Source organism: Eretmochelys imbricata, chromosome 10 (genome assembly GCF_965152235.1).
Source record: "Eretmochelys imbricata isolate rEreImb1 chromosome 10, rEreImb1.hap1, whole genome shotgun sequence".
NCBI lineage: Eukaryota > Metazoa > Chordata > Testudines > Cheloniidae > Eretmochelys > Eretmochelys imbricata.
In genome coordinates this window covers 42123893-42145233 of record NC_135581.1, presented here as the reverse complement: position 1 = coordinate 42145233, position 21341 = coordinate 42123893, and the positions used below count along the sequence as shown (strand labels likewise).

Below are 21341 nucleotides of genomic sequence, written 5' to 3'. Positions count from 1 at the left end.
GAGATTGTGGAATCCCCATCACTGAAGGTTTTTAAGGAAAGATTGGACAAATCCCTGTCAGGGATTGTCTAGGTTTACTTGGTCCTCCCTTAATGCTTGGCTCTGGAATGGATGACCTCTCAAGGTGTCTTCCAGCCCTACATTTGTATGATTTACCCTGCAAATAAAATGACAGTGGTGAATCTACTGTTATCCAGAATACATTGATGCATGCACTGGCGCAAGAACAACTGAGAGATTTCCCTAAAATTTTCAGTATAAACAAAGAAGAGCTTAGACAGCAGACTGAGCACAATGCTACGTCTGGGCTGCTGGATTAATATGGGCAGAAGAAGCAAAATGGTAGAAATTTAATTATTTTTTGGGAAAAAAATTGTCCTCTAATAACTAAAAGGAAGTGAGGTTGTCAAGGTTCCTTCCCCACTCTGAAGTCTAGGGTACAGATATGGCAACCTGCATGAAAGACCCCCTAAGCTTATTCTTACCAGCTTAGGTTAAAAACTTCCCCAAGGTACAAACTTTGCCTTGTCCTTGAACAGTATGCTGCCACCACCAAGCGTTTTAAACAAAGATCAGGGAAAGAGTCCACTTGGAGACGTCTTCCCCCCAAATATTCCCCCAAGCCCTACACTCTCTTTCCTGAGGAAGGCTTGATAATAATCCTCACCAATTGGTACAGGTGAACACAGACCCAAACCCTTGGATCTTAAGAACAATGAAAAATCAATCAGGTTCTTAAAAGAAGAATTTTAATTAAAGAAAAGGTAAAAGAATCACCTCTGTAAAATGAGGATGGTAAGGATGAACCTTACAGGGTAATCAGATTCAAAACATAGAGAATCCCTCTAGGCAAAACCTTAAATTACAAAAAGACACAAAAACAGGAATATACATTCCCTCCAGCACAGCTTATTTTACCAGCCATTAAACAAAAGAAAATCTAACGCATTTGCTAGCTAGATTACTTACTACCTTAACAGAAGTTGGAAGGCTGCATTCCTGATCTGTTCCCGGCAAAAGCATCACACAGACAGACAAACCCTTTGTTTTCCCCCCCGCCCACCCTCCAGATTTGAAAATATCTTGTCCCCTCATTGGTCTTTTTGGGTCAGGTGCCAGTGAGGTTACCTTAGCTTCTTAACCCTTTACAGGTGAAAGGGTTTTACCTCTGACCAGGAGGGATTTTATAGCGCTCTATACAGAAAGGTGCTTTCCTTCCCTTTATATTTATGACAGAGGTGAGATCAGTGGGAGTCAGCAGAAGGTGTATAAGAAAGCAGAAAGGCTAAAAGGCTAGGGAAGGCAGAAGCCAAAGGTTATATCATGAGTCAGTCTCACTGCCTTCCAATAATACAAAAAAGATTGCTGGTCACAGTTGTACAAAATGTGAAGTTTTGCTTGGTTAACCCTATGAACACACAGGATTACTACCTCCTTAAGAAAAATGAAGGAAATTCACACCTCTGTGTTACTGCTTCAGTTACTGCAAACGTTAACAAGTCTAGACTTAACTGTATGTCATCAGTTCACAGTGTCAAGGCTGTTTGTGTTCAGCCGAGTGAGGAACTTTATAATTGATGTAGTGATACCAGTTCACTCCATAATTCTGTGAGTGTGGAGGATCATCATTGTCTGTGCTTATGCTCATCAGGGTTTAAGAACAGTTTCTAAACCAGATTACATGGATCTTGAGCCCTACATGCAACTGTTACATAAGGTGGCGTGGAACTTGTGAATAAATTCTCAGTAAATTCAGTAATTTGCCATTATTGATTTATTAACATAATTTCTTGGATTATTTCTGTTAATGATTTTCAACTGCTTTTAAGTTAACCTTGTTTGACATAGTCACTTTAAAAACTTATTTATGCTTATATCTCATTTTTATGATCAGTTATTGTGACTATCCAAGTCTCTCTTACTAATGAATCACTTGACTGTTGCTGAGTGTTCCCAGAGAATGCTGTTAGAGAGCACCTGCTATTCTGTTGAATTTAGGAGATGATTCTTGCTCTTTATGGACTACATTGGAATGTTAGTGGGCAGTTTAAATGGAGTAAGTGTCATGGTAAGTCTGAGCAGCACAAGGGTTAATGAGAAGCAGTCATCTTAAAAATAACTTCATTCTTAAGAATATTTACCTCCTGCTGTTACAAATAACATCTAAGCTCTTTATATGTAACTTAAAAGGATGAAAGAGAACAAATATTTCTTTTAAAATATACTTTGTGCATTTCATAGTACATTTTTGTACAGTCAGTTTCACTGATTCACCCTTAGGGGTTGTCTTTTCTAGGCTCTATAGCCCTTCTCTTTCCACATCAGCCTGTCCCTGGCTGCTGAATAGGGCCTTTGAAGAGGACTGCTGAGAGGAAGAAGCTATCAGCAGCTCACTGCTCCTCCTATGTGTATAATTAACAGTCATGCTTCTCATAGAGTTCTTCCTTTCCTCATTACTTATCAGCTACCACATCTTTCATAGAGTAAAAAAAAAAAAAAATTAAGTGTGATTTGGTGCTCTCTCTCTCGTCCTACAAGCGCCAGCAACAAGTGGATATTTCTGAATCTACTGGATTCTTCAGAAGAGCCAGAGTCCTTTCTAACAAGGGGAGTGCTCTCATGCTTGGTTCTTCTTTCCTCCATTCTGACCAGTCCAGGTAGTATTTTCTTGGAAGTCTAGTCCTGTTACTCCCTTACCTTAAATCTGCGTGGCACTAATGGGGAGACAAAACCTCCAAGACTTTTTAAAAGCCATAGCAAAGCATGAGTTTGGTTTCACAGTTCACAAGAATGTTAATGAAAATCATGAAAGAATCCTAAAATTGGTCAGATTTTAACCCCCCCCCCCCAAAAAAAAGACACCCCTACACAAACTCTTTAGATTGCCTCAAGACTGCTGTGACTCTTGGGGATCCTTTCTTTGAATAGATTCAGCAGTTAGATAGTAGTGGAAGGAAATCCACTTCAGATGTCCCTTAAGTGTTCCTGTGACAGGAAACTAGAATCACATGTTGAATTTTAGGTAGCTCAACTCCATCATCTGAGATATTGAAGAATAACTTTTCATCATGGCAGTAGATTGAGAGGAATTCTTGGTATCCTTTGATATGAAGGATGCCTCCCTCAATATCCGAAATGCTTTGGGGTGCCAGAAATTCCTCCAATTCATTTAGGATGGTGCACATCTGCTGTATACCACTCTCTCATTTGGTTTTACTTTGGCCTCTTGCAATTTCTGTAAGCATTTGGATATAGGGAAAACTGCCTTTCCCTAAAAGAAGATACCATGTTCGAAGGGTCAGTAAAGGTGTCACTTTGCAGATCACTCCAAGACTGGCTGAATCTCCTGTCCCAGCTAGTGTTTCCAATTAATTCTGAATGGAAAAGACTGAATGTGTTCCTTCACTCATCTACTAAAGCATCAGTGATCCCTCTTTGACCTACACTAGCAGGAATTTCCTATTGGATGAAGAGTCCTTCAGGTACTTTCCATACCTTGTTAAAACTAGTTGACCACATGATGGTCTTATTCAAAGAACCAGTTCCCTAGTAAGAAACGTTTCCGACCCTGGCTTCATTCTCTTCATCAGTGGGATTCTCCTTACAGCAGTTTCCTCTTTCACATTAACTCTGTTGGACTCTCTCACATTCTCTGACCTCATAAAAGACCCTGGAGAAATGTTTATAAGAATCTCAGTGATCACGGACACTGGGCACCAAGGCTGGAATGTCACTCTGCTCCATTGGTTAGCTCCAGTTTCCTGAACCGGCTAAGAAAGAGGTCCATATTTAAGCCATTTGAACTCAAAGCTATAAGAAATAATTGTTCTTCTAAGTAGAGCAATACAAAAAATTTCGGCTGAATTTTTTTTGGCCAAAATATTCTAAATTCATGTCAAAGTTGTTGAATTAATTTTATTATAAATATTCAGAGAAAACCGAAAAGTTTTGTTTTGACATTTTTGAAATTAGAATTTATTTTTTATTCTAAACGACTGTTTTGAAATTTACCTGAATTTCATTTCATTAAATTATTTAGTGTTTTAAAAAGCTCAAAAGCTAAATGTTTCATTTCAGGTTGAACAAAACATGTTATTCTTCAAGTGCTTGCTCATATTGATTCCAGTTATGTGTGCGCATGCTACGTGCATGGCCGTCGGAAAGTTTTTCCCCTAGCAGCATCTGCCGGGTCGGCTGTGGAACCCCCTGGAGAGTGGCTCCTGCATGGCACTCAATCTATGACTCTGCTGACCCGGCGTCCCCTCAGTTCCTTCTTACCATCCGTGATGGTCATTGGAACTGTGACATCTTTCTCTGCAAGTTCTCCACGTTTCCCTAGCTTTGGTAGAGTGGTGGTGTTTGTTTTTTGTTGGCAGTTCTTTGTTTTAGTTAGTGGCAGTCAGGTTGGGGTGTTAGCCTCCACCCAGACTATTTTTCTTCAGGGCTTCATTCCCAAATCCCCGGGATTCAAGCCCTGCAAGTCCTGCTCCAAGCCCATCTCAACGGGTGACCCCCATGACTCTTGTCTAAAGTCTGTGAGGGAGGCTCACCAAGCCGAAAAGTGCAGGATCTGCAAGGGATTTCATCCTCGGACGAAAAAAGAGCGGGACTTTCGCCTGAAGTAACTCCTTATGAACGTGGCACTTAGTCCCCAGCCTCCTTTGGCACAGCAGAACCTGGCACTGAGTTCTTTGGTGCACAGTGCCCCGGAGGCGGTAGTAGAGGCGACACCATGGTTGGACTCTGGCCGAGATCCGCGGCACCGCCACTCCCTGGCACTGAAACTGGCAACATCGACTCGGCACTGCTCCCACTCCCCGACACTGAAGCGGCACCGAAAGCCGGAGAAGGGTGGCTCTCCTTCTCAGAGACCCACTTCCCTGGAGCCAGCCACTGTGGCGTATCCCAGAAGGAAGTGCACGGCAGTGAAGGTCATGGACGCGGCACCGTCGACTTTGGCCCTGCTGGGGGAACCGTTGAGTCTGGTGCCATTAGACTCTCCAACCCACAGCATTGTGGAAATCCAGCTGCCTTCCACTCCGGACACCTTTGCCGCTGCGAGGGACCTCATCGCCATGATGGCATTGGGGTTTCCTCTGCTCCACACCAAGCCTCCTGTGCCCCAGTGGATGGCACTGTCTCGAGGCAAGCCGGCATTGATCTGACTGTTGGCTCTGGTGGTCAAGCCTTGGCACTGCTCCTGTTCCCAGCACTGCTTGGACTCCCGGCACTGCTCTCCATTGTGGCGCCGGTCATGCTCACGATGCCGGTGTACTCCTGGTATTGCTCCGGTTCACGTTGACGCTCCCGATCACGGTGTCGCTCCACCCGCCGGTCGCAGTCGCAGAGCAAGTCCCGGACCCGGCACCGATCCTGGTGCCATTCATCGTCTCAATGCAGCTTCAGGCCACGATACTGCTTTAGGTCCAGGTACCACTCCAGGTCCCACCACCACTCCCCAGCCTTGCAGCACTGCTCTCCTTCTTGACGCCGCTCACTGGCACAGATTCACTCGGCGCCACCCTGGCCCTCACTGTCCAGTTCCCATTCCTCGGGTTAGGAGATGGGATCGCGGTTTTTGGACCGGGACCGCCGCCAGTCAGGCTGTGGCCACTCTGATGCAGGGGCAGGACCATGGCAGGTACACGGGCAGGGACCCACCCAGTGGCCGTTCTGGACCCCGTGGGCGTACCACCAGGCCCAGGATGCACAGTCTAGTGCTTTCTGGTCGGCCACCTCTGAACCATGGGTTCCAGAAGCCTCCACCAGTCAGCCCACTCCTGGGGGTATGGAGAAGATGTTGTGCCCCCTTCCCATCTCAGGACCGCCTCTGACTTCAGTTCCCAAGCCTGGGTCTGCGGTCAGCGACCCTCTCCTCCCCCCCACCCCCATGGCCTCTTCGTCCTCCTCCCATGACAAGGCTGTGGCTCTATCTCTGGGCCTCCCCCATAGATATTCATGCTCATCAGGACCTCATGAGCCTGCAGGCCAAGGAGGTGGTGGAATCGGAGAACCCGGTGGTGGACATTTTGGCTCTGGAAGGTCCGTCGAGGGTGGTCGTGCCCCTCATCAAGACCATACAGACTAATGCCAAAACCATCTGACAGACCCTGGCCTCCATTTCCCCTATGGCCAAGGGGGTCAAATGTAAATACTTTGTCCACTTGAAGGGGTATGACTATTTGTTCACGTACCCGCAGCCCTGCTCGCTGGTGGTTGTGGCCGCGAATGAGAAGGAGAGGTACGGGCAGCCAGCCCCGGCACCCAAGTCAAAGGACACCAAGTGGCCGGACTTGTTTGGCCACAAGGTGTACTCCACGGGTGGGCTCCAGCTCTGGATTGCCAATCAGCAGGCACTCCTGAGCCACTACAACTTTAACTCTTGGAATTCCGTGCTGAAGTTCAAGGAGTTTGTGCCTCCTGAGTCGAGGGAGGAGTTTGTGGCCTTGTTGATGAGGGCAAGACGGTGGCACAGAGGTCTTTACAGGCCTCACTGGACGCTGCAGACTCGGCCGTATATACCTTGTCCTCTGGGATTGCCTTAACGTACACCTCCTGGCTGCAAGCCTCTGGCCTGCCCCCTGAGGTTCAGCAGACACTGCAGGACCTACCTTTTGTTGGGGAGGGCCTGTTCATGGAGCAGACTGACTCTTGGCTGCATAGCCTGACTGTTGTGTAGTGGTCTGAAAGTATTGTGTTTAAATATTACCTAATTTCCCTTTGTCTTCTCTCACACACTGATTTGGGTTTTGGGTGCTTCTAGGCCTAGTTAATTCACTGTAGATTTGGGTACACTGAGCAGAAAAGGAAATGTTAATAACCTGAAAATTGGAGTTCTTTAAAGAGCTGCCTCCGTCAAGAGACCTATCTTGTATGTTGTTCTGTTCTCATAGTTTGATACAGAATTATTGTTGGAGATAATGATTTTTAAACTAGTTATTCACTAGTTTTGCTAGGGAAGTTCTCATCTGGAGTGGCTTGATCGAAACCTAATGAGAGTTGGATGCCAGATCGTTTTCATGATCAGAAGAGCTACTTGAGGGCAAAAGACAATGGCCTAATCCAATAATTTGGGAACAATTTATAGAACTACAGTTTTCAAGTAATGAACCAAATTCTTATTTTTAGGAATCATATGGATACATTTTATATCATTTAATCATAAACTATATGAATGGTCTTTCTAAATTCCCAACATTTCGGCAATATAAGGTTTCCAAAGCCTCCTCGGAGCAAGTATCTTGCTTTACTGCTTTGTCAAGTACTTTGTTGTTCGACAAAAGTGAATGAAAATTCATAAAATGTCAAAATAACCTGTAACAAATGTTGGTGGGAAAAAGTACAGAAGGAAGTTAGTCTGAGATAGTCCAAACAAAAAGGTCGACTGATATTACTCAAGGACTGTGCTGAAATCAAGTCTGGTAAACAAAAGAAGTGTGGGACTGGAAATCAATGGACTAAAATTTGTGTGTCAGAAATTAAGCCTAACTGGCAATCAAAATAACGAGAAGATGGGCTATTCCAGGCATCACTCCCCGTTTGGGATTCTTAAAAAGAAAAAACTTTGGGAGACGTGAGCCCAAAAATTGCTGACGAAAAACATAAGTTGGCTGCCAACTAGGGTGACCAGGTGTCCAGTTTTTGACCGGAACACCTGGTCGAAAAGGGATCCTGGTGGCGCTGTGCTGTGGAGCTGGCAGACTCCCTGATAGCCTCCACATCATGTGGCTCCTGGAAGCAGCGGCATGTTCCCTTTCCAGCTCCTATGCACAGGGGTAGCCAGGGGGCTCTGCATGCTGCCCTTGCCCCAAGTGCTGCCCTCGCAGCTCCCAGTGGCCTGGAACGACAACCAGTGGGAGCTGCAGAGGCGAAGCCTGCAGATGGGGCAGTGCGCAGAGCTGCCTGTCCGTGCCTCATTATGGTGGGGGAGGGAGGGGGACACAACAGACATGCTGTTGCTTCTGGGAGTTGCTTGAGGTAAGTGTTGCCCAGAGCCTGCACACCTGATCCCCCCTCCTGCCCTCTGAACCCCTCGATCCCAGCCTGGAGCACTCTTCTGCACCCCAAACTCCTCATCCCCAGCCCCACCCCAGAGCCTGCACCCACAGCTGGAGCACTCACCCCCTCCACCCCCCGTGCCCCAACCCCCTGCCCAGCCCTGATTCTCCCCCCTCCCACCTTCTGAACCCCTCAGCCCCAGCCTGGAGCCCCCTCCTGCACCCCAAATCCCTCATCCCTGGCCCCACCCCGGAGCCCGAACCCCAGCCCCCTGAGCCAGCCCAGTGAAAATGAGCAAGTGAGTGAGGGTGGGGAGAGCAAGTAACAGAAGGCGGGGGTGTGTGTGTGGAGTGAGACGGGGTGGGGCCTCAGAAGGGGTGGGGTATGGGCAGAGCCTCGGAGGAGGGGTGGGGCAAGGGTGTTTGGTTTTGTGTGAGTAGAAAGTTGGCAACCCTGCCAGGAGAACAAGAAAAGTCAGAGTTTTACCATCATGGTTACCACCCCATAGTCTCCTGGGACATTCTGTAACACTGTTGGGCCTTTGTTGTTTTCATCCTGATAGATATCCTGACCAGACTGGGCCAGGGAGAAGAAACCCAGATGACATTGCCATCTTCACCATCTTTGACTAAATCCCAAACACCAACTGGGGTGTGAGGCTTTGTCTCCCCGCATGTGTCCTTTTCACTGCCCACATTATTTCTTACCTTTCCTGTCCCTCTCCTTTTCCCTTCTGTCTAATAAAAATCTGGCTTACCTGTCTAAGACTAACCAATTTATTTGAGCATAAGTGAGTTTGTGTGTGTGGTTTTTGGAAAAAAAAAGGGGGAGGGGTGAGAAAACCTGGATTTGTGCTGGAAATGGCCCACCTTGATTATCATACACATTGTAAAGAGAGTGGTCACTTTGGATGGGCTATTACCAGCAGGAGAGTGAGTTTGTGTGGGGGGGGGGGGGAGGGGGGGGCGGAGGGTGAGAGAACCTGGATTTGTGCTGGAAATGGCCCAACTTGATTATCATACACATTGTAAGGAGAGTGATCACTTTAGATAAGCTATTACCAGCAGGAGAGTGGGGTGGGAGGAGGTATTGTTTCATGGTCTCTGTGAGTATAATGTCTTCTGCAGTTTCCACAGTATGCATCCGATGAAGTGAGCTGTAGCTCACGAAAGCTGATGCTCAAATAAATTGGTTAGTCTCTAAGGTGCCACAAGTACTCCTTTTCTTTTTGCGAATACAGACTAACACGGCTGTTACTCTGAAACCTGTCTAAGACTGTGTTTTGTAACAGTGCTGTGAGTCTGTGAAGAGAGGCAGCAAAATGCAATATCCTAAACAGCCCAATGCTGCTACAAGCTTGCCAAGTCTTCAAGTGGCTTATAAGAGTGAGTCATAGAATATCAGGGTTGGAAGGGACCTCAGGAGGTCATCTAGTCTAACCCCCTGCTCAAAGCAGGACCAATCCCCAATTAAACCATGCCTGCATCTCTCCAGCAGCGAGGTTGCAAATGAGAGACAGCACCGGAAACAGAATTTGCCTTTTTTATCTTTGCCATTCTTTTCTCTCCTCTGTCGTGTCCATTGTCTTGTTTTGTCTTCTAGGAAATAGGATTGGACTTGAACAGCATCAGCAATAATAGCTTCAGCCCATCTCAACTAACTTCTCTTTTCTCTGCCAGTGGCCTTCATCTCCTCTTTCATTCAACCATGTGAATGAGCACGATCTGAGACTAAATCCACCTTATTCACAAAATGATTGGCAGAGAAGTAAGTTTGTCACAAGGTTCTCAGAAGCCAGATAGGATAAGTGGCACAGACATGGAAACAGCTATGATAGCCATAGTTACCATTACATAACCATTTCCATTCTAACCCAGTTTCTTGAGAAGCTCATAACTGTCTGAAGCTTTCACCTTTCAGGCTGAAATTATCCTTTTGGGTTAACGGGATTTTTTTCTTGAAGTTTGAGCAAAAATGGTTGAAGAGACTGAGTAAAATGGGAATGATAAAAAAATTTTCCGCACTATTTTATTACACAGCTCTGCAACCAAATAACTGAGTGTTGAAGGATGAAATTTTAGCATGGAAGTGACCCTCTTTGAGAAATGCCTTCACTTTTTCCGGGGAAAAAAGCTTTTATGTGACAGAGCTGAGAAACCTGAATAATTAATATGCACAGCCGTTTGCCAAGCTCATATAGTGAGTAGCTAAATAAGGATTTGTTTCACACACAGTATGTTTGTTGCTAACGCAGCTGGATAGCAAAAAGTCAAGAGGGCTCCTGCAGACTTTATAAGATCCTTATGAGATTGAGGGAAGGGCTCTGCAGGAACCCTGGCTCTCCTCCTGCAGCTCTAGTAAAATACTCAGAATCCCTTCCCTGTGAATTTTGAATGAAACTGTGAAGTGAGCAGGGAATGAGGGAAGGAGGCCTTGATACAGCATCCCTTTACATGTCTGTATTTTTCAATGTATTTTTGCTTTCAGGTAACAATTCTCACTTTGTTTTCCTTCTCTTTTAATTGAGGCAGCTTTTATTTGATGCTAGGGAAATATATAAAAACAGCTACTTTATTATGCCATTTTACTGAGCATGACTGTGATATGTGCACTTACCAGGGCTGTTGCTCCTATCATTTCAAACTATTTAGATTGACCTTGATAAGATCAGTTCTCTTAAGAATTCTTTGGCCAATCCACAGTTGAAAAGATCAGCTAAATACTTCACTTCTTGCTAAATTGTTAAAGTAATGTCTGACAGGATCAGTTGTATTAATTTAAATGGACTATATGGGCCCAAAGAGTCAAAGATGTTAACATGACCGTGAAAGGGACCAACATTAAATTATCTTAAATGAAGTTCATGGTTTGGTATACAGAGACCACAGCCTGCTTAGTGTCATGGAAAAACTCCATTACAAATCCATTTAAGCATTTTATTAATGATACAGAATAAGGAAAAACAGTTGAAGCATTTGAAATTTAAACTGTTAAGTAAGGGTTTCATTTTACAACATCCCTTTTCCTTTAGCTGCAGATTGTCCTGGGAAGGAAAAATCTCCTTGTTTGACAGTCCCTCAGGTGGTAATAACTGGTAAAAAGTGAAGGCATTTCTCAAAGAGGGTTATTTCTAAGCTAATATTTCATCCTTCAACACTCAGTTATTTTGATTGTAGAGCTGTGTAATAAAATATTGTGGAAACATATTTTTTATCATTCCCATTTTACTTGGGCCTGGTCCACACTATGGGGTTAGGTCGAATTTAGCCATGTTAGGTCGATTTAAAAATGACTGCGTCCACACAACCAACCCTGTTCTGTCGACCTAAAGGGCTCTTAAAATAGACTTCTGTACTCCTCCCTGAAGAGGGGAGTAGAGCTAAAATCGACCTTGCTGGGTCGAATTTGGGGTACTGTGGACACAAATCAACAGTATTGGCTGCAAGGAGCTATCCCAGAGTTCTCCATTGTGACTGCTCTGGACAACACTTTGAACTCCAATGCACTAGCCAGGTACACAGGAAAAGCCCCGTGAAATTTTGGATTTCATTTCCTGTTTGGTCAGCGTGGCAAACTCAGCAGCACAGGTGACCATGTAGTCCCCCCAGAATCGTAGAGCTTAGAATGTTTCTACGCTCCCCCTATCATCTCTATCCCTGTGGTTATCGCAGATTAGAAGGCGAAAAAAAGGTGCACATGCAGTCCTCCCGCAGTGATAGGGCACAGCTTAATGCATGGAGGCATTCAGTGGCAGAGGCCAGGAAAGAATTAAGTGAGCGCAAAGAGCGGAGGCAGGATGTGATGCTGAGGCTAATGGGGGAGCAAATGGACACGATGAAGCGTCTGGTGGGGGAGCAAATGGACACGATGAAGCGTCTGTTGGAGCTGCAGGAAAGCCAACAAGAGCACAGACTCCCACTGCATCCACTGTATAACCGCCTACCCTCCTCCCTATGTTCCATAGCCTCCTCACCCAGACGCCCAAGAACGCGGAGTGGGAGGCTCCGGGCACCCAGCCAGTCCACTCCAGAGGATGGCCCAAGTAACACAAGGCTGTCATTCAAACAGTTTGATTTTTATTGTGGCTACAATAAGCAATGTGGCCTTGACCTTCCCTACTTCCCCACCCCACCTGGGCTACCTTGTCCGTTATCTCATTTTTTTTTTTTTAATTAATAAAGAAAGAATGCATGGTTTCAAAACAATAGTTACTTTATTTTGAAGGGGGGAGGAGGGTTGGCTTACAGGGAATTAAAATCAACAAAGGGGGTGGGTTTGCATCAAGGAGAAACGCACACAACTGTCACACTGAAGCCTGGCCAGTCATGAAACTGGTTTTCAAAGCCTCTCTGATGTGCAGCATGCCTTGCTGTGCTCTTTTAATCGCCCTGGTATCTGGCTGCTCAAAATCGGACGTCAGGCGATTTGCCTCAACCTCCCACCCCGCCATAAATGTCTCCCCCTTACTCTCACAGATATTATGGAGCACACAGCAAGCAGCAATAAAAATGGGAATGTTGGTTGCGCTGAGGTCTGACCTAGTCAGCAGACAGCACCAGTGAGCTTTTAAACGTCCAAAGACACACTCTACCACCATTCTGCACTTGCTCAGCCTATAGTTGAACTGTTCCTTACTACTGTCCAGGCTTCATGAGCCATCAGAGCAAGGGGTAGACTGGGGCAGGTGCGACCGTGCAGTGCTGTCGGCTGGGAGAGCAGCCTGAGGCAGAAGCCTCCAGCTCGCATGATATTCCAGGCAGGACTGAATTTCCATGAGACGAAACTTAAAGAAGAGAATGACCTGGAGTCTCTGGCTCCCATTCGATGTTCTAAGAGGAGAATAGCCATGTCTGTCCTGGTGCCCCTGATCGACCTCACCGAGGTCTACCTCGGTGAGATGTAGAACGGCTATCAGTCCTACTGTCCCGTCTGCCGTGAAGGCAAGGAGCTGCTGCTGTGTAGCAATGCAGTACTGCGTCTGCCAGCAGCCCCCAGGAGATGTACGGTGAGCTGAGCGGGCTCCATGCTTGCTGTGATATGGCCTCTGCATGGGTAACCCAGGAAAAAAGGCATGAAACGATTGTCTGCGGTTGCTTTCAGGGAGGGAGGGAAGACTGATGACGTACCCAAAACCACCCGTGACAATGTTTTTGCCCCATCAGGCATTGGGAGCTTAACCCAGAATTAAAATGGACTGTGGGAACTGTGGGATAGCTACTCACAGTGCATCGCTCTGTAAGTCGATGCTAGCCATGGTAGTGAGGACGCACTCCGCTGACTTAATGTGCTTAGTGTGGACATACGCAATCGACTGTATAAAATCGGTTTCTAAAGATCGACTTCTATAAAATTGACCTAATTTCATAGTGTAGACATACCCTCAGTCTCTCTAATCATTTCCGCTCAAACTTCTAGAAAAAAATCCCGTTAACCCAAAAAGGGAGAATTTCAGCCTGAAAGGTGAAAGCTTCAGCCAGTTTTGAGCTTCTGAAGAGACTGGGTTAGAATGGAAATGGTTATGTAATGGTAACTATGGCTATCATAGCTGTTTCCATGTCTATACCACTCATCCTATCTGGCTTCTGAGAACCCCGTGATAAACTTACTTCTCTGCCAATCATTTCGTGACTAAAGTGGATTTAGTCTCAGATTGTGATAATTCATATGGTTGAATGAAAGAGGAGATGAAGGCCACTGATAGCAACATCATCAAAACCTAGCATAGTTAGCTGTTTTCCAGCTTCCTTTAAGCAAATGACCATGGTTGGTTTTCAGACATAATTAGTAAAGAGGGAAGGTGGCAGACTGATGGCAAGGTAGTTGAAAATAACACAAGAAATAATATATCTTAAGGTTGTAAATACCTTGAAATGTGAACATTTCACTTAGGTTTTTGGTTGGGAATACAGAAATTCAGTACACTATGCTGAACATTATTGTAGTTGAGACCGTCACAATTTAGACCCTTGCGTATCTTTTTGTTTTAGACTTTTCAACACTAATTCAAAAAGTTGGTTTAATATTTATGTCGAATTCTATTATACTGTGTTATAACAACTCTGCTGTAAGAACGTTTGCATACATTTTATTCTGGCTAGCAAATACTTGTACCCAATACTGTAGCTCACGAAAGCTTATGCTCTAATAAATTTGTTGGTCTCTGAGGTGCCACAAGTACTCCTTTTCTTTTTATGGATACAGGCTAACACGGCTGCTACTCTGAAACTTGTACCTAGTGATAATTGGCTTCACTGGGCCTACAGCTTTTATAGTCAAAATGCTTTGCTTGCTGCATATGTGAGGAAGTAAGCATGAGTGTGTCATTTGACTGATATTGTTGATCAGTTGACTTGTGGCTTGTTATAGAAGAGTCTTATGGTGATTTGTGAATTATGGTGCAAATCTGATCTAGCTGTGTAGTGAATTAAATTACTTTTCTGCCTTTAGATATGTACTAGTGTTCTCTTGATTTTATTTCCACTGAGATTTTTCAGATCATTCTGGAACTCATAGATATGCAGGGCTGATCGTGTACTTCATCTACTTTGGGAAAACTCAATTGTCTTTGCTTTTAGTAAGTTCATTAAAATACTTTGCAAAAAATGTTTTGGTAGTGTGACAGGGTCAGGCCAGATGGCTACAGGAGAGTAATAGAAGGCAGATATATTAGTCCCAGGTTAAGTAGGTCCCTTTTCCCTGGGTAAGGTAACCAGGAAGGTTCCAGACCAATCAGGAACCTTCTGGAGACAATTAAGACAGGCTGATTGGCTGCAGGTGTTCTAGTCAAAAAGCTGCTAGAATCAATTAAGGCAGGCTAATCAGGGCACCTGGGTTTAAAAAGGAGCTCACTTCAGTTTGTGGTGCACGTGTGAGGAGCTGGGAGCAAGAGGCACTAGGAGCTGAGAGTGAGAACGCGGACTGTTGGAGGACTGAGGAGTACAAGCATTATCAGACACCAGGGGGAAGGTCCTATGGTGAGGATAAAGAAGGTGTTGGGAGGGGGCCATGGGGAAGTAGCCCAGGGAATTGTAGCTGTCGCACAGCTGTTCCAGGAGGCATTCTAGACATCTGCATTCCACAGGGCCCTGGGCTGGAACCCGGAGTAGAGGGCAGGCTCGGGTTCCCCCCAAACCTCCCAACTCCTGGTCAGACACAGGAGGAGTCGATCTGGACTGTGGGTTCACGAAAACGGCCAAACTGAGGGCTGCCGTGAATCTCCGAGGCAAGCAACTCCGCCAATAAGCACAAGACCCACCAAGGTAGAGGAGGGACTTTGTCACGGTAGACAACTTTTCACTTGGCAGGGGTGAATGGAAAGTTGAAAATACTTTGTAACTTATTTGGAAAAAAAACCCCAAATGCTTGAAAGTCAGGAAATTATCAATTAAAATTCCCGACAGCAACCTTAGTTCTGCTCCTATACAGCCATTTGTTCTCTGCTTACTAGTTGGAAACACACGAGTTGCCACATGGAAGGAACAAATCTAGCTGTTGCATATATGAATTACAAGAATATGGTATTGAGTCATATGCTACAACCAATATTCACTCTTCTAGGTTATACTGTGTACAGAGTTTAGTCTTACCTTGTAAGGGTGGATGATTTATCATGTTGTCTAAACTGAATGAGTAGGATACATGGAGTACAATTTTATCACTAACCTCTATCTGGATTTCTGACCAATATTAGTAATATCAGCAAAGCCCCACCTGTTTTAGAAGATACAGTGTGAGCCCCAGCTCGTGTGGTGAACAGAGGGTAGGATTATTCTTTGTCACATTTGTAGAAAGTAAGATGATCTCATACTTGGAACATGGGTTTCTGGTCAGTATCCAGTGCGTGGGCTGGGTTTCCAAACTGGTATGTAATTTCCTCGGGGTTTGTGGTCTGTACTGGAAAATTTAGATTTGGGTGGGGGTTGGAGAAGAGACACAGAATAAATTGGTGTTGGAACTTGAAATAAATTTCCTGATTTATGAGAATTTAGAGTTTTTAAACTTTAACATTGTTAGTTTGTTAAAGGGAAATAATCTCATCCTTTTCCTGAACTAACTTTTGTCGAGGCATTTTGTTAGGCCTTTTAAACAAATTTTGAAGACTGCAGAGCAATCCATTTTTATTATAATGTTTCAGCTAGATTTGTTGGTTTATCTAGAAAGTGATATAGTTTAAAGCCAGTAGTGTGCAAAATACAACTGTTATGCCATAGTACTGCATCCAGGAATAATTTTTTTTGTAAGGCAAAGAAATTAAATACACAAAAATACATAAATGCAAAGTTAACGCTGAAAATATAAACACTTGCATATGAAGAAATTCCAAATGCTACATTAGTCATGTTGCTCATGTGCACCAGTACAGTGGTATTTTAAGTTTAGTGTGTACAAAGGGGCCTAAGGGAGTTATGCACTACATTCCTACTGTGTTTTATTTAGATTGAATGACTAAATGACTGTGAAGTTAATGTATATCTTTGTCGTTTGTGTAGTGAACACTGATAATGTTGCCATTGTGGGGTGGGGGGCACACTTCAAAATTTCCTGACTTTTGAATTTAAATTCTTAACTTAAACCTCTCATCAACAGATAATTGTATTTAATAGGCCCTCTCGGAGAATGTAGGATCTGGGAAGGGAGGAGCATTCCAGGAGCCTCCTCTCCTTCCCCAGGGCATGTGTTATGTTTTGTGATAATTTCAGACCTTATTTTCAGCCCTGGGGTGCATGGCACTCAAAAAAAATGCTGAGAGGAAGTGGGGCCATGTGCAGTCCCTCTCTGAGTTCCTGATATAATTCTACAGCACAACTTACTTGGACCAGTGGCTAAATGCCATAATTTGGCCCAAAGCATATATAGCCTGATGTCCAAGAGGGGACTGGTCTAGGCTTCACCATTTTTTCTGGAGTACCGTTTGCTTCCTAAGGACACAGAGAGGGAGCACACGGGGAAGTGGGTGAGTTTTCTTTGCAGGTGGTCTCCTTCTCCCATAAAGGTTTTCACAATTTGGCCCTCAGTGTTTCTTTCCCCTATTAAAACATATTTAATCTGATGTCCCACAAATATTTAATCTGTGTTGTATTCACTTGTTGTTCAAATAAGCAATTTTTTTTTCTTGTTCTCATCCATATCTGCTGATTTTAGAAAGTTGGAGTGCAACTTTTGTCAGGCTTACAGTCAGATTGCTGGTTTGACCTTCAGAATTGTGATAGTTTGGCATAATTTTGATTTTTCCATTCTCTCTTCACCTTCCTCTCCAGGACTTCCAAGGTTCGCTAGCCAGCCAGAATCAACATCTGTCTATAGAGGAAACAGCGTAATTCTGAACTGCGAGGTCAATGCTGATCTGGTACCATTTGTGAGGTGGGAGCAGGATCGTCAGCCATTCTTTTTGGATGACCGTGTATTCACATTACCAAGTGGAGCTCTAATCATTAGCAATGTTACAGATGGGGATGGAGGACTCTATCGCTGTGTCATTGAAAGTGGTGGGTCCCCCAAATACAGTGATGAAGCAGAGCTTAAAGTTCTTCCAGGTACTAATCTATTTTTTAAAAGATTTTTCCCCATCAGTCTATCCATTTGCATACTTGTGTGTCATCTCCTTTAATGATAAGATGAAAGGAAAACATAATAGGAACGCTTACCAGATAGAAGGAAAGGAGATCTGGCAAGCAGCAGTATGCTGCCAAATGGCAGCTGGGACTTTAAATGTGACAGAGGTAATGACAGCCCTAAAGCAATCAAGAAAAGTGTGCTGGGAAAGAGTTCCTATAAAAGGTTCCCTACACTAAAAGCCCTAAAGAAGAGCTTTGTTTGTGAGGAGGCAATTGTAAAGAAAGGGGCTGGTCACTCTTTTCAGGCAAGATGTATAGATAGGCATCTTCAGGTTTTCCAGAACGGAACCTGGTGTTTGAAATACCTATGCCGAAGATTTTCAAAAGTGATTGGTATTTGTGATTGCCTCAATTTTGCGGTACCCAACTTGAGGCATTTTTAGAGAGACCTAATTTTTAGAAAATACTGAGCATTCAGCTGCTGAAAATAAGGCCCATTTAAGATGTCTCCAGTTGAGCACCCAGAAACAAGGAGACACAAAATCACTAGTCACTTCTGAAAAATCTTGACCATGTTTATCTTTTTCACAGATTACCTTTCTATAACAAAACTAAGGAGTAACTATGACATCAACTATTTGCAGTTTAGTGTATTTAGTGTAATACAGGACAACTGAACAGCTGTATGACTAGATGTTCTAACAGGAACACAGCTATAAAAACGGATCAGAAATAAGACATTAAGTTGGGTACCAGGTCCAACCCCTAGCTCTTCTGACCAGTATGAGAGCTTGTTTTACATGGACTTTCCCATTGATTGTGCAGAAGTTTTGACTCTTTCTTTCTAACTTTTTTTGATGGTTTAGAGCTCTGATTCCACTTCCACTGTTTGAATACCTGCTCCAATTAGGTCACTTTCAATCTAGTTAAACTGCCATAGAAAACATAAAATCCCTGTGAATTACAGCTGCTTTTGACGCCTGTTAAAAACCAGGGTTTGTCAAAACCACACTCTGGTTTTAACAGGCATCAAAAGCTGCTGTAATTCACAGGGTTTCTATATTTTCCTTGGCAGGTTAACTAAACTGAAAGTACTTAGAAATCAGGTTTCTAAGCAGGTTTAGTTTTAGTAGTCATAAAAATCTTCAGGTTGCCTTGTTGCAGTGACTGGTAGTCTTTTTTTCTGTCCCGGGGATAGAGTTTGTCTCTCTCTCTTTTTTTTTTTTTTTTTTTTTAATAGTCTTCAAACCATGATTGAATTCTTGTTTTAAACTTGCTACACCTTGCTTTTAAAATATTTCTGAGTATTTGCAGGGCCTTTCAGATAAGCTCTAGAGATTTCCAGGTTTGTGGTAATTATAAGGATTCTTTGGAATTTCTATCATGCTATGTAGCCTCCTGGTTTAGATTATATTATTGCACAAGATACCCACATTAGGGACTACGCTTAATGACTTCTCTTTCCTTGTGAAAATGTTGAAAATGAAATTGCATGTCTATAGAGAAGGAATTTCAGTCTTCTCCTGATTTTAGTGTCTGTCTTTTTGAATGGAAATTAAATTGTCCCATAGAATGTTCTGTGTTTCTATATCTTGGCTGGACAGGTAATTGATTGCTCAGTTTGAGATTCACTTGAAAGAAAGACCTATCTCTAATGCTCTTTAGTCCATTCTGCCCTAAATTGTAAAATCAATGCCTATCACCTGGTCTACATTAGAAAAATTTAACTGGTTAAAGCTCCTAGAATATTTGTAAAACACCTAGAATATATTGCATTTACTGAGTCAGGAATTGTGGGATAGAGTGCAGAGTCCTGCACTTAGGGAGAATCCCATGCACCGCTACAGGCTGAGGACCGACTGTCTAAGCAGCAGTTCTGCAGAAAAGGACCTGGGGATTACAGTGGATGAGAAGCTGGATATGAGTCAGCAGTGTGCCCTTGTTGCCAAGAAGGCCAACAGCATATTGGGCTCTATTAGTAGGAGCATGGCCAGCAGATTAAAGGAAGTGATTATTCCCCTCTATTCGGCACTGGTGAGACCACACCTGGAGTATTGTGTCCAGTTTTGGTCCCCGCACTACAGGACGGATGTGGACAAATTGGAGAGAGTCCAGCGGAGGGCAACGAAAATGATTAGGGGGCTGGGCCACATGTCTTATGAGGAGAGGCTGAGGGAACTGGGGTTATTTAGTCTGCAGAAGAGAAGAGTGAGGGGGGATTTGATAGCAGCCTTCAGCTGCCTGAAGGGGGGTTCCAAAGAGGATGGAGCACGGCTGTTCTCAGTGGTGGCAGATAACAGAATAAGAAACAAAGGTCTCAAGTTGTAGTGTGGGAGGTCTAGGTTGGTATTAGGAAACACTATTTCACGAGGAGGGTGGTGAAGCATTGGAATGGGTTACCTAGGGAGGTGGTGGAATCTCCATCGTTAGAGGTTTTTAAGGCCCGGCTTGACAAAGCTTTGGCTGGGATGATTTAGTAGTTTTGGTCCTGCTTTCAGCAGGGGATTGGACTAGATGACCTCCTGAGGTCTCTTCCAACCCTAACATTCTGTGATTCTATGATTGGCACAATGACAGTTAGACTTAGTCAATGGAGTTTAAGAACACCCTTTATCGAGGTTCCTTTCTGAATAGGGATGTGTTGAAGCATGTGCTTACATACTTTTCTGAGTCTGGGCCTCAAATTCAAGTTAATTTTTTTAGGTTTAAACATTCTTTACTTCGGCTCCATCAGTATATGTAAACTTACTGAAAATTTAATTTGTTGTTTTTCCTTCTTAAATTAGTGGGATAAAAAACAACACAAATAGTGAGTTTGACTGATTAATCAGTCAGCTTAGTAAATAACTAAAATGTTTTTGTAAAACCCTAAACAAGAGATACCAGTGTTTAGTTAGAAATAATTATTTCATTTAATTTGAAGAGAGTAACTTTTATTGAGAGTAACTTTTAGGTCCATCAATAGCTATTAGCCAGGATGGACAGGGATGGTGTCCCTAGCCTTTGTCAGTCAGAAGCTGGGAATGGGTGACGGGATGAATCATTTGATGATTACCTGTTCTGTTCATTCCCTCTGGGGCATCTGGCATTGGCTATTATTGGAAGACAGGATACTGGGCTAGATGGACCTTTGGTCTCACCCAGTGTGTCCGTTCTTATGTTCTTATTGAAAGAGATATCAGTTGTCCATCATACTATTCTGAGCAAGAACTAGCCATCAGTCTCATAATTCTGAGTCAATATAGTTTAAAGGAGAATGTTAGTTTCTAATCAACCAACACAAATTTCATCAACATTTTTTATTTTAACATTTTAAACAGTTCATTTCAGTTTTGTGTCATATTAATAGCAGAAGCAGGTTTCTTCATAATTTTAATTTCATATAAATGACTAGACATTAGCAGCAAATGCATTTCAGCACCATTTACACACAGAAAATAGATCTCTGCAATTGTATGCGCTAGGAAAGGAGTAAAAAGCAAGAAAATACTTTTTCCTTGAATTAAAACTCCTTCACAAACCTCTTACGTACCTCGGATATATTACTTATGATCAATACCACTGACCACCTGTCCATCCATGGTAAACCCTCCGTAACTTTTATCTGGTTTATAAAACAGTTAACAATAAAACAAACCAAACTAACATGTAGTGTCTGCATAAATACATTTTGGTGTAAGCTGTGCATGTAGAAACTCCTATATTTCATGACTAGCTAGACATGTCCTCCTTATAGTGAATGGAAAAGCTAAAACATATTGACAATTAGTGCAAAATATAATTTATATC

The 21341-nt window shown here is 43.6% G+C and overlaps 1 protein-coding gene across 1 annotated transcript in view; it reads left to right on the top strand.

The window, feature by feature from the left end:
* Positions 1-21341, top strand: part of NEO1 (neogenin 1) — a 503941-nt gene that overhangs the window by 242608 nt on the left and 239992 nt on the right. Inside the window, exon 3 of the mRNA XM_077827907.1 lies at positions 17256-17531. Within this exon, the coding sequence (XP_077684033.1) occupies positions 17256-17531 (276 nt within the window). The remainder of the gene's footprint in view (positions 1-17255; positions 17532-21341) is intronic.